The 17,476-nt window shown below is 43.3% G+C and overlaps 1 protein-coding gene across 1 annotated transcript in view; it reads left to right on the forward strand.

The window, feature by feature from the left end:
- The first annotated feature begins 545 nt into the window (after positions 1-545).
- ARL5B (ARF like GTPase 5B) overlaps positions 546-17,476 on the forward strand; it is a 28,889-nt gene continuing 11,958 nt past the window's right edge. Inside the window, exons 1-3 of the mRNA XM_073629746.1 lie at positions 546-720; positions 12,799-12,859; positions 15,027-15,174. Of these exons, the coding sequence (XP_073485847.1) occupies positions 675-720; positions 12,799-12,859; positions 15,027-15,174 (255 nt within the window). The 5' untranslated portion in view covers positions 546-674. The remainder of the gene's footprint in view (positions 721-12,798; positions 12,860-15,026; positions 15,175-17,476) is intronic.

The following is a 17,476-nucleotide window of genomic DNA, read 5'->3' on the forward strand; positions in this document are numbered from 1 at the left end:
TGCTTTTTTTTACCACCACTATTCCTTTATATTGGCTTTTGGAATTTAGAAATGCAGCAATTTAGAAATCAGATGAAAGGTTTAGCACTGGGAAACACTTTTTGATAGATAAAAAGTGTATTTTATATACAACTATATAGATCAGACCAAAAAGAGGGACAAATGAGGAGGAATGAGGGACAGAAGGACATTGCTCCAAATCAGGGACAGTCCCTTGAAATCAGGGACAGTCAGTAGATGTGAGAGAGCTACTTCAGAGAAACCAATCAGCAATCCGATCATGATACTACAGTTCAGTTTAACCAATCAGCATTCACGATTTACACCGAACAGCCAATAGGCTCACATCAGCCTAGTAACTGCGGTCAAATGGTATCGTTCCGGAGTAGGCGTGTGGGGAAAGTCTGCCTATGATTGGTCGAGGTGGTGTGTGGTAGAAACATGGTGCCGCGGGGAGAAGGAAGGGCCGTGACGTCCTGACCGTGTCACCCGCACGTCAGACGCTGGCTGAGGTAAAGCCGTGGCGTGAGCGCGCACGCGGCTGTAAAGAGGCAGCGGTGGTGGAGTGGTGAGTCGGCGGCGGCTGGGAGTGAGAAGTGAGCGGTCCCTGGAGGTGTGACAGAGCCCGGCCTCGTCATGTGTGTGTGAGAGGGGGAGAGCCGCTGTCCGCCGCCATGGGACTTATCTTTGCCAAGCTGTGGAACTTCTTCTGTAACCAAGGTGAGGGAGCCGGCCGGGTACCTCCATCATCACTACTACACCCCTCCCCCCATCCCTGTGTATGACCACCCCTCCCCCCACTGAGTACCACCATCATCACTACTACACCCCCCCATCCCTGTGTATGACTACCCCTCCCCCAAATGAGGGTACCACCATAAATACCACCCCCCCCCTTTCTGTGTATCATCCCACTGAGAGTACCTCCATCATCACGACTCCCCCCCATCTGTATGACTACCCCTCCCCCCCCACTGAGGGTATCACCATCACTACCACACCCCTCCCCTGTATGACAAACCCCCCCCCCCGGGTACCACTATAAATACCAACCCCCCCCCTGAGTATCATCAAACTGAGTGCCTCCATCATTAATGCACCCCCCCAATCCTTGTGTGTGACTACCCCCCCCCCCCCCCCGATCCCACTGAGAAGAATACCCCGTCCCTGTGAGAGCGATAGCACTAATAATCGTTCTGTACTATATTATAGGGGAGTACTGATCACAGTTTTGGGGCTTTTTATGTGTTTTTCTGTATCGTGTGGTTATAGAATAGACTGACACTTATTTTACTTTATTATTAATATCCATGCAGTTGTATGACGAGTTCTCTAATTGAACTGATAATTGTGCGGTCGTGCAACAACACTGTACACAACGTATGTAACTTTGTCCCCACAAATAGAGCTCTCTTTTGGGGGTATTTAATCACCACTGGGGTTTTTTTTTGTTTATATGATAAAAAAGAAAACTACATTTTCTACTTTGTTATAAAACATATCCAATAAAAATCAAATTTCTTACATTTAGGCCAAAATGTATTCTGCTGCATCTTTGTTGTAGTAAAATAAAATCCCCAAAAGTGTATATTGGTTTGTGTAAAAGTTATAGTGTCTGCAACTTGATCAATCCTGATGTACTGACGGTAGAGCTGCACAATTCGGGCTGAAATGAGAATCACAATTTTTTTTTTTTGCTTAGAATAAAAAGATCACGATTCTCGCAGCGTAAAATCTTTCACATTATACAATAAAATTGGGCTACTTTACTGGTTAGTTTTTTGTTTTTTTTTAATTCATTAAATTGTAATTTTTTCCAAAAAAAAAAAAAAAAAATTGCATTTGAACGAATGCTGCGCAAATACAGTGTGACATAAAGAATTGCAACAACCACCATTTTATTCTCTAGAGTCTCTACTCAAATATATTGTTTGGGGGTTCTAAGTCATTTTTCTAGCGCAAAAAAAAATTATTTTAACTTGAAACCAACAAATGTCAGAAAAAGGTTTAGGGTTTAAGTGGTTAAACTCCCCTCATTTTCACACCAAAGTGTTTTCCTTTGCTCTAAAGGACAACTTGTTACAATGTTTATACTTAAGTTTCACTGCTAAAGAATGTTGTGATTCTTGGCAGACTGCCAGTGGTTTTTTTTTTTTTTTTTTTTTCCTTTCTTTTGACGGCTGCCGGCTTGAGCAGAGAGATTTCTCTACATAGAATCGAGAAATACTTTTTTCAAGATCGCGATAACGATTAATTGTGCAGCTCTGACGGTCTATCTAATTTTTTGAGGCCCTTATGTCAGCACAGTACATATCCCCCTCCCCCCCACTTGTCCCCTTTTTGGAAAGCATCAGTCTGAGGTTCTGGCTCTCGTGCCCACGATCGCAGGTGGCCAGTGGCAACCGCACCTGCCAGCCACGCGCATCGGGTCTCCTGCCGTGCAGTGGAGCACGTGCCTGCTCTGGCTCTTAACCATTTCAGCCCCGGACCATTTGGCTGGCAAAAGACCAGAGCGCTTTTTGCGATTTGGCACCTGTGTAGCTTTAACTGACAATTGCGCAGTCGTGCGACATGGCTCCCAAACAAAATTGATGTCCTTTTTTTCCCACAAATAGAGCTTTCTTTGATCACCTTTGCGGTTTTTATTTTTTGCGCTATAAACAAAAAAAAAGATTTATGGCATTTTTATGAATTTTTTTTTTTTTACTGCGATGTTATGGCAGACAGATCGGACACTTTTGGCGCTATTTTGGGACCATTCACATTTATACAGCGATCAGTGCGATTAAAAACGCCTTGATTACTGTGTAAATGTGACTGGCGGTGAAGGGGTTAACCACTAGGTGGTGCTGTAGGGGTTAAGTGTGTCCTAGGGAGTGATTCTAACTGTGTGGGGGGATGGGCTATGTGTGATACGACACTGATCACCGCTTCCGATTACAGGGAGCTGTGATCAGTGTCCTCTCACTAGGCAGAACAGGAAGATGCTTGTTTACGTCAGCATTTCCCCGTTCTTCCTCTCCGTGAGAAGATCGCAGGTATCCCACTCGCGGAGCTCGCAGGACAGGCGTGCCCCTGAAGGCCGCTTCTTAAAGGGCAATGTACAGGTACCTTAATATGCCTGTACATGCCCTTTTGCTGACGTATATCGGCGTGAGCCGGACGGCAAGCGGTTAAAGGAGCCGCTGTACATATACGCAGATTCGCGCAGGAGAGCCATCCTGCTGCCGTATATGTACAGGAGCTGGCCAGGAAGTGGTTAAAAAATATAAACTTTTTATTATTATTTTTTTTATTTTATTAACTTTTTATTTTACCATTTTCTTTTCACCATAGTAATACTCTACTACTCTGGGGGTGACCAGGATGTGTTTTTTTTTTTTTTTAAACACTTTGATTACGGTTACAGTGATGATCATTGTAACAGAAATGTTTTCAACTATCATGCATAGGTTACATTCATAACAGCTGTGATTACAAGTAATCTGTTATTGGCTGCAGCTAATGACAAAAGGTGCTGTGATTGGTCCAGTTGTGGGCCAATCATACTATAGGAAACACAGCTGCTTTTTTGACATTGTGAGTATGTGATCGCATAGCAATGACACAATTATTCCCTGGCTGCTTTCAGTGTCCGGGTATCTGGATCTGCTGCAACAGGCTGGATGATGTACATGATCCAGCCTGCCCACGCTGCTCACCCAAAGTAAATGTACTGTGGGTAAAAATGCACTGCAGCCAGATCATGAGGTACTGAAATACCCTGCGATGATTCTGTCCAGGCAAAAACTAGAGATGCACCGAAATTGCGGCTGCAGAAAATGGTGTCTGGCACTTTTCCACTGGGGAAAAAGGTGCCAATAACGGCACCGAAAGCTGCTTTTGATGATTCAGAGGTCATGTGACTCAAAAACTGCATTAAAAACGTAACACGGTTGCATTATTGATGCATTCTTGCTGTGTTTTCAATGCATTTCAACAGGGAGATGTGTTTTTGGTGTGTTAACTGACCAAAAATGCAGCAAGCAAGATTTTTTAAAGCCGCAATCAGGGTGGATTTGATTTAAATCAAGTTGCTTTAAATCACTAGTAAAAAGGCTTCATTAAAATCATAATTTTTAAAGAGCAACTGTCATATCTGTCCCACAGCGGCTCCTCCTCTGAACTGCTGTTGACTCAACGACAGTCCCATTCACTTTAATGGGATGGTTGGTGATACGGCAGTGACAACAAGGTGAGGGATGTGGCTGCAGCAGGTGAGTGGATGCCTGCTAACAGGTGCTGCCACGATGGACCTGAAATGACAGGTGCTCTTTTAATGTAAGGACTTATTCTTGCTGGTAGTTAGAATCTTTAATATTTGCAAACAAAATTTAAGGTTTCCTATTTAAAATAAGCTGTCAGATTAGTAAAACAGCGATATCAGAACAGATTCAATCATACAGTTTGTAGTGTACATAGATTTGCAAAACAATGGGATAAAGGAATATTCCTGAACTTTGTAAATAATCCAGAATATACAGCCTCATGCTACATAACTAAGCTACATTTCATGCTGAATAAACTAAATTATTCATGTACCATAAATAGAGAACTACCGTATTTATCGGCGTATAACACGCGCCCCAAGTTTAGGAGGGCATTTTAAGGAAAAAAACTTACATTTAAATGCCCATCAATGCAGCCTCATCAGTGTCCATCTGTAGTGTTGTCCCCCATTGCAGCCTTGTCCCCCATTGCAGCCTGTGCATCTGTGCAGCTTTGAAAATGGCGCCGCCGTTCTCGACGGCTTTCGGCCATTCTCGGATGCACTTGGCTTTCGGCGGCTCCCGTGGGACTGCGAGAGGCGTCGAGAATGGCCGAAGGCGGGCGAGAACGGCGGCGCCATTTTCAAAGCCGCCGAGAAAAGCTAAAAGCCGCTGAGAGAGGCCGAAAAGCTTACAATCAGCGAGGAATTGGCGTATAACACGCACCCACGATTTCCCCCTGATTTTCAGGGGAAAAAAGTGCGTGTTATACGCCGATAAATACGGTATCTTTAGATAGATTTTTACTCCAAAAGCATTTTATTAAAATTACTTTTTAATAAAAAAAAATAAAATCCGATTTAAATTAAAAAAAAAACCTTTTTTTGTTTTTTTTATCCACCCTGCATAAAATGCACCAGAGTGAATCTTAGTGAATGATCTGGTAGAAGTTATATTTGGAATTCAGGATGAGTGGTTCTACTGTAGTATGCCTTGTGCTATATTTTTGAATGTGTTGGATATAATGTAAGGAGTTATTTTCCTGTTTCTATAGCGGTTTTAGTTAATAATTATATCTCTGGTTAGTGTTGTGTGCCTCTTATCCAAAGAGATGTTTGCTGTGTGGTTTTTTTTTTTTTTTTTTTTTTTTTTTTTGTTTTTTTTTTTTTTTTTTTTTTTTTTTTCAGCAACTTGCCATAAAATGTGATCTGATCCTCATGTAAGGTGCAATAGACAAACACAAACACTGTGTGCTTAAAGTGATTCTAAAGGCATTCTCTGCAAGAAGGTGAAAAACCTTCAATGTTTTGCAATCCAGCGATGTGCATGAACGGCTGCTCTCCTGGGTCTCTGCCTCCTGATTGGCTGAAAGACAGCAGCGGGAGCCATTGGCTCCCACTGCTGTCAATCATAGCCAGTGAGGAGGGAGCAGGGGGTGAGGCCAAGCCCCATTCCTTGTCTCTTATGGACACAGAGCAGGGCTCGGGAGCGAGCATACGCGAGTGCCACCTTAGTAAGTGGCTTGCTATGGAAGCACTTGGAGAAGAGGAGGGGCCTGGAGCGTCGGCAGGGGACCCAAGAAGAGCTTCATGCACACAGACGCCAGTGCAAACTCTGCTGAACACGTGTTTTTAAAAGCTGAAACTGGCGTTTAGAAACGCCCGTTTAGCCGCGTTTTACTGCGTTTGCGTCTTAGAAACACCTGTTTAGCCACGTTTGCATGCCGCATTTTACTGCGTTTGCGTCTAGAAGCGTCTGCAGAGCAGAGAATGACATTTTGTGACCCAGATTTGGGGCCCCGTATCTCGGGGCCACTTGGTGCTAGGAACCCCAAATTTGGTGTACAAACACAGTGGAACTCGCACTACAACATATCCAAAGCTGAGGTTCCTAGCACAAGATATGGGGCCCCAAAGTCGGGTCACAAAATGTCATTCTCTGCTGTAGAAAAGTGCTAGACATTTTGCGACCCGACTTTAGGGCCCCATATCTCGGGGCCACTTGGAGCTAGGAACCCCAAATTTGGATATGTTGTAGTGTTCCACTGTTGGTGTTCCTAGCACCAAGTGGCCCATAAATATGGGGCCCCAAAGTTGAGTCGCAAAATGTCAAGCACTTTTCTGCAGCAGAGAATGACATTTTGTGACTCGACTTTGGGGCCCCATATCTCGGGGACACTTGGTGCTAGGATATGTTATAGTGCTAGTTCCACTGTGTTTGCGCACCAAATTTGGGGGTTCCTAGCACCAAGTGGCCCCGAGATATGGGGCCTCAAAGCTGGGTCGCAAAATGTCATTCTCTGCTGCAGTTTACTATCATATTTCTGTGTTTTCTGGTCCAAAAAATATGGTTCCTTTATAAACACAAACGCGGCTAAACGCGGTACTGGCGTTTAGCCGCATTTGATGTCTGAAACGTGGAAAACTTTTGTGTCTGAACTAGGGGTGCAACGGATCTAAAAACTCACGGTTCGGAACGTTCCTCGGATCAGGAGTCACGGTTCGGATCATTTTCGGATCAACAAAAAAAAAAAAATCTCCCCCACTGTAATATATTGGCAGGGTATGGCAGAGTATTGGCACTGCTGCCATCCGATCTCTCCCCTCCACTGTACAGATCAGTAAACAGAGGGGAGAGAGGAACCGGCGTCATGACATGACGCCGGTTTGTTTACAAGTGATCACTCCGTCATTTGACGGAGTGATCACGTGGTAAACGGCCGCTGGGTTTACCAAGATGGCCGCCGCTCCGGAGCTAGGCCAAAGCCGCGGCCTTTCCTAAGGCCAAGGCAGCGGCGCGCATGTGTGCCGATCCAAACAGGTTGAACCGTTTGGATCGGTGACGATCCGTTGCACCCCTAGTCTGAACCCATTTTTTTGCTTCTGGAAAAACGAGGTTAAACGCAACTGCCTAAATGCCAAAAAATGAGACTGTGTACATGGACACATAGGATAACATTGAATGAGTTCAGGGGCAGTTGAAAAAAGTGTCCAACTGCCTCTGAACGCGAGTTTAACAGCGTCTCGTGTGCATGTTTGTTTTTTGTTTTGTTTTATCTCGCTTTATGCTGATCTCACACATCATTCTAATCTCTTGTCTTTCTTCAACACGCCCATTAAACTTCACACTGCTGGAAGAAAAAAAGAACCCATACACAAATTCAATGAAAGCTAATTGGAGTCAGTGGTTCAACTTGAGTCCGTTTAATGGAATGTTTGGAGGTGTGGTTTAGAGCTGCTTTTATAAAGACACACAAACATTTTAATATTGCTGTTCATAAGAAGCATCAGTTGATGTGAACCATGCACTGCAAAAAGGAGCTCTCAGAAGACATATCATCGCGAGTAGCTTATCTGCATAAGGCTGGAAAGGGATACAAAGTCATCTCAGTGTTTCAGCATCTATCAGTTGACAAATCGTCTAAGTGGAGACAGTTTAGTACTGTGGCTACTCTTCCTAGAAGTGGGCTCTCAGCCAAGATGGCTTACAAGGCACAATCCTCACTGAGGTAAAAAAGAATCCATGAGTAACAGTTAAAGGGGTTGTAAACCTCTGTGGTTTTTCATCTCAATGGATTCTATCCATTGAGGTGAAAAACCTCTTGCAGTGCAGCAGCCCCCCAGTGCCCCCATTTAAGTTACCTGAACCCTCTTTTTCTCGCACCAGGGATGAGCACACCAGCTCTAGCCAGTGTCGTTTTCTGATTGGCTAGAGTGATAGCGCAGCCATTGGCTCCTGCTGCTGTCAATCAAATCCAATGACGAGGGGAGGCAGGGCCGAGTTGGCATTTGTGTCTATGGACGCAAATGCTAGACTCGGGAGCGCGCCCGCAGGATGACCCCCTCGGAGAAGCGCTTCTCCGAGGGGGTTATCTGATGTGGGGAGGAGCTGCTGGGGGACCCCAGAAGAGCAGGTTCGGGGCCACTCTGTACAAAACCAGCTTCACAGTGGAGGTAAGTATGATGTTTATTTTAAACCAAAAAAAAAACCTAACCCTTACAATCACTTTAAAGGCTCTGACATCACTGGAACTGGCAAACATCCCTGCTCATGAGTCTACTAATGTAAGTCTTTGTACTGGCAGGATGTTAAATGCAGAACACCATGGAGCAAGCTGCTGCTCTCCAAGAATAAATTGCTGTGCGCCTGAAGTTTTCCAAGGAGCACCTTGGTAACTCACAACTCTACTGGGAAAATGATTTGTGGACTGATGAAAGAAAAATTGCATTATTCAGGAAGCATATTCAGCACTATGTATGGCACAAAAAGGACACAGCTTACCAACATCAAAACATCATCCCAACGGTGAGGTATGGTGGAGGGAACATGACTTGGGCTTCACTGCCTCAGGGCCTAGGCCACTTGCCATCATTGAGGGGGAAATGAATTCCCAAGATTATCAAAATATCCTACGTCAGGGTGACTGCATTGCCAGCTGAAGCTTAGAAGTTGGGTGATGCAGCAGGACAGTGACCCCTAAGCATTGCAGTAAATCCACCAAAGACTGGCTTCAGAAAAAGAAAATGAGCATTTGAGTGTTCCAGTCAGAGCCCAGACCTTAGCCCCATAGAGATGCTGTGGAGTGAGCTCAAGAGCCGACCACACCAGACAGCCTAAAAATGTGTCTAATCTCAAGCAGTTTTGTAGAGGGCAATGGTTAAAAATTCCTTCTGAACGTTATGCAGGAGCTATTGAAAGCGCTTGCTTGATATTAGAGATGCACGGAAAATGGTGATATCGACATTTTGTCGATAAGGGAAAGTGCAGAAAACGCACACGGTTCTGCCACGATTTTGTGGTGAGTTTACCATTATTTTACTGTGCTTATGATTTGTTTTTCGCAGGTCATGTGACTCAAAAACCACATCAAAAACTTAACGTGGGTGTGTTATTGATGCGTTCTTCCTGCGTTTTTAATGCATTTCAACGGGAAGGTCTATTTTTGGTCAGTTTTTAACTGACCAAAAATGCAGCAAGATTTTAACACCACAATGGAAGCGCAACGGACCAGTCTGAAGACATACTTAGAATTTAAAGGATGCATTTTTCTTTAACTGTTCTTGCGCAAAAGGTGCCAATAATGGTCGACAATAAATTTATGATAATTTAAAGACGAATATAATACAATTCTATATAAAAATATATTCTCTTAAAAACTGTTGTTTTCGGCTGAGTGCATTTTGCATTTTTGGCACCAAAATTTCTATTTGGTGCACCTCTACCGGATATCATTGCTGCCAAAAGTGGCTTGACCAGCTTTTAACTCAAAGGGACCAAAGCCTAAAAAAACGACTGCAGCCATCACATCTAATGATTGGTAAGCTGCAATATAATACCTTTTTTTTGTTTTGGATTTAAGCATGGAAGAGATGACAAAGATCACTCTATAACAGTGCAGACAACAGCCATCCCATTATGACATCCTAGCCAGACCTATTCTCATGGGGCCAACAATCAGGAACATTTCTCATACTAATGTATTCATTTTCGTGTACAGTGAATGTGGAGGAAGTGGATGGATCAAGTGTCGCTGCTTCTTAGGCTCCGACAGGATCTAATAGGGAAGGTTTACTAGGTCACCTCATTTCAAAAACAGCTGATTTAGTGAGCCATCATCTCAGGTTATCTACCGCTTATGGGAAGAGTTGAAGCAAAATTGGAATCTGGTGGAAGTTGTGACGTTATAGAATGTATGTATCTACTCTAGGGGCGCGCTAGATGCAGAGCGTCCCGGGTTCAGGGGCGCGCTAGATGCAGAGCGTCGTCGTCTCCCCCCCCCGCCAGCTTCCTCACATCTGTACTGTCTCCTACCTGGCCCAGCTCTGGTACCTCCCCGTATAGGTGGCTCCCTTCCTGTGTATTGGACTACAGTTAGTACCGCCCCCAAGTAGTCTGATCTGTGCTGTGTTCAGCACCAGTGTTCAGTTCTGCCCTATGTCTTATTTCACCATCACTTCAAAATCGTTAGCACAACACTGCCTCTCCAAGTCCTCAAACGCCCGCCCTCAGGATTCATCCCGCTGGATGGAAAAAAATAGCCGGCCCGGCATAGCTGTCAGTGGTGGAGCTCACAAAAAGCCGGCGCCACTGAAGGGACTGAGGAGGAGAGCAAGCGGGAGATTATTCTTGTCCTCTTGGAGACGGGCCACGAATGCGCTGACACAGGCCGGCGCCGCTCGCAGGACTGAGGGGGAGATGTTTACTCTTGGGAGACTTGGAAGTGAGAAAAACAGGTGTCAGCCGGAGATCGCTGTGTGGGTCACTTAGTGACCCGCACGCGTTTGACACGTGTTATAGAATATAATGTCTGATTGCGATGTCTGATTTATTTTCAGTTGATATTTGCTTGACTACAGGGTACTGCAGTTGTAGACGATGACATTCTCACAAAGGAAGAAAGATGTAACTGCACAACAGTAGAGCTGCACAATTCTGGATAAAATGAGTCACAATTTTTTTTTGCTTGGAATAAAGATCACGATTCTCAGTGTAACATCTTTCACTTTATACAAAAAAATTGCTCTAACTTTATTTCGTTTTTAATTCATTGAAATGTACTTTTTCTCCAAAAAATTTCTTTCGAAATAGTGACAAAAAATAGTCCAGTGACCGGCATTTTATTCTCTAGGGTCTCAGCTAAAAAAAAATGTATATAATGTTTGGGGGTTCTAAGTAATTTTCTAGCAAAAAATACAGAATTTAACTTGTAAGTAACAAGTGTTAGAAAAAAGGCTTAGTCTCTAAAACTAAGCTGCACCCAAAAATAAAACTTCCGCTAATCTGAATCTCCCCTCCGGTATCTTTTTTCTGTGAGCAGAGAACTGCTCTGTACTTGTTACATGAATCGTGTAAATGCCGATTTAAGATCGTGAGGCGGTTGAATCAAGAGCGTGATTTATTTAATGATTGATTGTGCAGCTCTACACTACAGTATATGGGTGTAATTTAATAAGAAACCGTGTGGTTACAGTGACACTGTATGTATGCACAATAAATTGCCATTAAGTATTTACTTATTAGCTCCCCCAAAACATGCCAGTTAGCAGTTATTTTCTAAATGTGCTGAAATAACAAAATACTTAGATTTGGCCTCCATATACTGGTTTCATATTCGGTGCAATTGGTTTCTCTTTCTAGAAACTGCACCAAAATGAAACCAGCAGTATTATGCATTGTGTGTGAGGTGTGAGCATCGCCTTCGGAGCATTGCAAATAACATTTCCTTGTGTGTCAATCTGCTGTCTCCTAGGTTTTCTGGTAAATTGGATCAGAGGTCTAATGTTTAGGATGACTAGACTTATTCTAGTTGTAGGACATGTTAAAATGATACTTTAAAGTGGGGTTCCACTCAAATTTTTAACTTAATCTTACCCCCCTTCGGTTAATTGCATAGATGTTCAAATGCCGCTCAAATTTTTTTTATCGCTGTAATTTACCTTTTATATTATACTTTATTGTGGCACTTCCTGTCTCTCCCTCCCGTGGGAGTAGGCGTGTTTATTGCCTTTCCCCAGCGCCGCACTGTCTAATGGGAGCTTAGTGTCAGGCTTCCCAAGATTCAGTGCAGAACGCTGCCCTGCTAAAATCTAGAGAGATCTTGGAACCCGGTCACTTGATAAGGGCGTGTCTGTTATCTTTGTTAGTATATGTTTGGTTGCCATCACAACGGGGTGGTAACTTCCGATGACGACGCCCGTTGTGATGGCAACCCGGAATTTTACTGCGCTGCTCGCTGTAAACCATGAACGAGCGGTGAATGCTGGGAGCTCAGCATTCACCGCATCCCGGAAATCATGCATGCATTAAGATAAAAAAAAAAAAACCTTCTTCCTTTACAATCACTAAGTGCATAGGATTTAGCTCTACCATCAAGCCTTTCTCTTTTGATCATGAAGGCAACTCTTCACATCATAGTTTTTGGCTTCCTGTACACGGACGGGATGTTTTTTACAACCTCTCCTGAACAATTTAACTTGACAGATAGTAATCCACGTTTAAAACATCCGTTGTGCCGCATTTGCGTTTAGCCACGTTTAGGAGCGTTTGGCGCTTGAAATGCCTTTAAACTCAGCTTCTGAACCCTTTATTTTGCATTTCCAAAAAAAAAAAGCCTCCAAACTGAACTGCCTATAAACGACTGTAAAGGACCCAGTGTTGTACATGTACTGATAAGATAACATAGAGGAGAGTTCAGGAGCAGTTGAAAAAAATGCCCAACTGCTCCTAAACGTCCGTTTGGCAGCTGCAGTGTACATGAGGCCTTATACTTATTTTCCTTCATACAGGAATAGAGGAAAGTGTTTTCCGGTGAGTCTGTCATTTGGGTTTATTCCGTTGGACAGAGAATTGTCCAATAAATTCATAGGAATGAATCCACATTTGTCTGATTTGACTATACTAAACGGATACTGGTCTCCTTTAACTATTCATTGTACACCACTGCTTGGACAGGCTTCAGTTTACAGTGCTATATGAAGTATTTCGTAGACTGTTTGTTTGTCACTTTTATGCAAAAAAGAAATTTACTTTTTTTTTTTTTTTTCTTCTACAGAACACAAGGTGATCATTGTTGGACTTGATAATGCAGGAAAGACTACTATACTTTATCAGTTGTAAGTATTTCGTGCCACCTTTCAAATTTCCACTACTATAGTCATAGAAGAGAAGCTGACGTGCTGTCTCAGCATCATTGTATAAACACTTGCGTTAAGGGGCTTTGTTCTCGTGGGCCTCTTAAAGTGTTATTAAAACATTGGCTTGACCACTAGGTGAAATGAAGGAAAAACTCCTAAATAAAAAAGGAAAGGAACACAGTCAACACATCTAAAAAAAAAAAAAAATTGGTACGCTGCAATTTAATATACATTTTGATATCTGTGTGGGTGTCCCCGAACTCACACTGTGTGCGTTTGGGGACCTGCATGGTTGTGCACAGGGTTCCACACCCATACGGATGTCAAATTGGGAATAGCAGACGTGTCCGTGCAGCCACTGCGTCCCAATTGGTATAAATGGGATTGCTTACATGGGAATGCGCACAGGTGTTCTGTGCATCCCTGTGTAGCCTGCCTCATTCATATCAATTGGGACACAGCCGCTGTCCCCAGTTTGAAATTTGTGTGAGGTGCCCTGTGCATCCCCATGTGGGCAAATGTGGCTGTTGCATGGCTGTTTACCTTTAAGTGTGCCTTAGGGGCCAGTTCAGACCAGAATACAGTGTGGGAAACCCATGTGTTTCCTGCACTGCGTTCAAAACAGACTGTGGTTTGCAGTAGGTGTCAGTAGTTTAATGACACCGCAAATTCAGGTCACAAATACAGTGTGTTTGCTGGCACCAGGTCATATGATACAGAGATACCATGCGATCTGGTTGCAGTGGTTTCAAAAGTAGTACATGCACTACTTTCAGAGTAGTACAATTTCAACCCGTTCAAAATAAATGGGCTGAAATCGCATTGCTCAGAACTGCATGTGAATCGCACAGGAACCTATATAAAAGCCATCTGAGTGGCTAATTGGTGCTGGATTGCTTTTACAAGCAGCAGCGGGAGGGGTTGTCTGCTGCCGTGTCTCCGGGATCTTCATTCCAGAAACTAAAGCTAGCATTTCCGCTGGCTTACCATAGAGGCCACGAAGGACTGGAAGGTCTTCGATGACCTGTATGGTGTTTGAAACCAGGAGCGGCGAGTACGGTCGTTGCTTACGGTTTCCCCAGATGTAAACGGCGCCATTTTTAATCAGGAAAAACATCTGAACACAGATCTTTATGTGATCAGATGCTTTTAGAGCAGAGGATCTAATAGACCCCAGATCTCTCCATAAAGGGTACCTGTTACTGTATAGTGCTGTCACAAGTGATATTTGCATTCCTTGTGACACCCCCCCCATGCTCGCGTTGAAAGGTGACTGCACATGTTGGTCCTGTACACATATGTAAACAGCGATCGCACTACACATGTGAGGTATTGCTGTGAGTGTCAGAATGACAGCAATAATTCTAGCATTAGCTGTTCTCTGTAACTCTTAACTGGTAACCTGTAAAGGCTTCTAAAGCGTCACCTATGAAGATTTTGAAATTCTTTATATTTGTGCCATTCCACAGTCATGCGCTATTTTAAAGCGTGACATGTTTGGTGTCCATTTACCCGGTGTAACACCATATTTTATATTAGAGGGAGTTAACCCTGGGGGGTTTTCCTTCCTTTCTAATTCCCTGCAAAGTAAAGGCATAATGTGCTAGTATGCATTGCATACTAGCACATTATGTGACACCTGCAAACGAAGCCCGCATCGTCCCCGCTGCAGGCCGCCTCCATCTTCGACCGCCTTCCGGGGCCGTGGACTCAGGCTCTGTGACTGGCCGGAGCCATGTGACGTCACTCCTGCGCATGTGCGCGGGAAACGCCGGTCACGCCGCACTCGCCTGAAGAAACAGCACGAGTGGCCGCCCATTCAGAGCGCATTCAGCGATGACATCATCGGCACAGTAAATATCTCAAACAGCGCACGTTTAGGAGATATTTACAGTACCTATAGGTAAGCCTTATTCTAGGCTTACCTTGGGTACAACTTACAAAGGGAGGTTTACAACCTCTTTAACAAAAAATTGGGTATGGTATTATGTGTGTTTTTGCATGACAATTCATTAAAGTGTATTTTTTCCAAAAAATTGATAACTTGTAAACAAAGTTTCAGAAGGCTGGTTCATAAAAATGTGTTTTGCGTTCCTAACCTGTGTACAAGTTCTCAGAATGTTTTCTTCTTCCTTTTTCATTTCAGTTTAATGAATGAAGTGGTTCATACGTCTCCAACTATAGGAAGTAATGTAGAGGAAATAGTAGTAAAGAATACCCACTTCTTGATGTGGGACATTGGAGGTCAAGAATCCCTGCGATCCTCCTGGAACACGTACTATTCCAACACTGAGGTAATGCCACTTTCGAGGTTCTGTATGGCTTTGAGCCAGATGACCTTTTTAAATGTGCAATTTTAAAATGTACACAATGGCAGCCAGCCATATTTACTACTTATGCTGACCATACACGCACAGAATTTCGGCCGAAACTGGTCGTTTTCAGAACGGTAATATTCTGTCTTGTATAATTTATATGTTTTTATTATTGGTCACTACGATGATGGAAACGAGTTTCTGTTAGTGGCCAATTTACTTTTGACTAACGAATAATCGCTTAGTCTGCAAACGGCTGAAATTCTGTGCATGTATGGCCAGCATTCCATGTAACTTCCAATTATTTGTGTTCTACTTGTGCAAAAATCTTATCAGTATGTGTAAATATAAAAATGTTGCACATTATGTACTTTTCTATGTATATAAGGGCAGATGTGCTTTAAAACAATCTCTATCTGCTTTGCAGGGCTTCAAAATGTTTTTTTAAAGCACAGTGCAAGTCTAATTAAAAACAGTGCATTCCATATATTGCTTATATTTCATCTTAATTGTTATTAAGGCTTTATTCAGTCATTGCAGTAGCTAATATAGCCTGTCTTAACTTGATATTCTACAAATCTCAGTTTAATACATTTGCAGAAACATGGGAATAAAACTCAAATAGATTTTTTTTTTTTTTTTTTTTTTTTTTTTTGGATGTGGACATGGAGTGTGCCACACACATGCACATCAAAATTTGGGGTGTCAGCTATAGGATCTGTTCTTGGGACCCCTTTCACAGGGGTGGGATCCAGTTTTGCTCAGCAGGGAATCTGTCCGCGGCTCCCCTAGCGTAACAGAGCTGCTGGATGACCGGTCAGTGTCTGCTCCACTTATGCATAGTGGACAAGGACACAGCCCTCTCTGCTGTATGGACAGTTGGATGTAAATGGACCAGCTGTCTGTTTACTTCTCACTGCCCTCTGTTCCGATCTGGCCAAGCAAAGGGGAAACTGATCCCCCCTCCAATTGTTTTTTATCGGATTGGGGGTAGCCAAGTGTAAACGCACAAGTGGGTTTTTTTTTTTTTTTTTTTACATCCAGCTGCCCATAGAGGAAAATGGAGAGTCCTATCAGGTCTGCCTGAAAAACAGACAAGCGGACCCAAGCAGACGGCCCCTGTGAAATGTGCCTCAGTAACATGCTATGTTACGTATTCAGGGTGCAACGTGGTGTTGAAGCTGCTTCCCTGAAAAAACAACCCTCCTCACACAGCCATCTCATTCAGTCTGTGAATTAATTAAAAGTCCCATCTTCCACTGCGGCAGACAGCTTGTAGTTCGGTGAGCACCCTCGTTCACGAATTCTTCTTGCTCTTCAGTAACTCGCTGCCCATAGAGGCAGACAACTGTACTGAGTCTGCAAGTGCCGAACATTGCATTTGCGATCTGCTGTTCACCGATGTAATGCTCTGTGGGTTCCTAGAAAAGAAATGCACTTTTTTTTGTTACTTGAAAAAATCTCTGGTTTCTCTTACATTTCTTGTGCACAGTTGACTTGCTGTACTTGGAAAACTTCCAGCACACATTTCCAGAAAACTCAGAATGAAAGTCACCTTAAGTGTTGGAATTGTTTACATTTCCATGACTGTCTCCATGGCTCCACCTAACACTAAGTAATCAGAAAAATCTACCTTTTACTTACTTTACAATTTCACTAACTTTTTTTAATATAAGGAAATGGAGATCCAAGTTACAAAAAAAAAATTAAAACCGGCAGTGAATAGTGCACTCAGCAATGTGAAATATCGCCCTTGGCTGATTTGACTCTTTAACCTGGATTATTCATGAACAGAAATTTTTTAGTTTAAACTAAATTGAAATAAACTTGCCACTTCAGTTACTATAAATTTTCCGATGGCTACATTTTTAGCTCAAGCCTCTATGGCAGGGATATGCAATTAGCGGACCTCCAGCTGTTGCAGAACTACAAGTCCCATGAGGCATAGCAAGACTGACAGCCACAAGCATGACACCCAGAGGCAGAGGCATGATGGGAGTTGTAGTTTTGCAACAGCTGGAGGTCCGCTATTTGCATATCCCTGCTCTGGCATATCTGGCCAGTGTACTTGTAACCACTTAAGGTCCGCCCTATAGCAGGTTCACTGCTACAGGGCAGCACCTCTGTACTGGATTATAGATATAGAGAGATCTGACTCTTCCGGGTAGGATGTATGCTTATTACACACAGTGGGAGCTGATCGGCTGGTATCGAGGATTTACCCCCCCTTCATGACCTTTTTTTGCGATACGACACTGCATATTACTTTAACTGACAATTT

Source organism: Aquarana catesbeiana, linkage group LG05 (genome assembly GCF_042186555.1).
Source record: "Aquarana catesbeiana isolate 2022-GZ linkage group LG05, ASM4218655v1, whole genome shotgun sequence".
Taxonomy (NCBI): domain Eukaryota; kingdom Metazoa; phylum Chordata; class Amphibia; order Anura; family Ranidae; genus Aquarana; species Aquarana catesbeiana.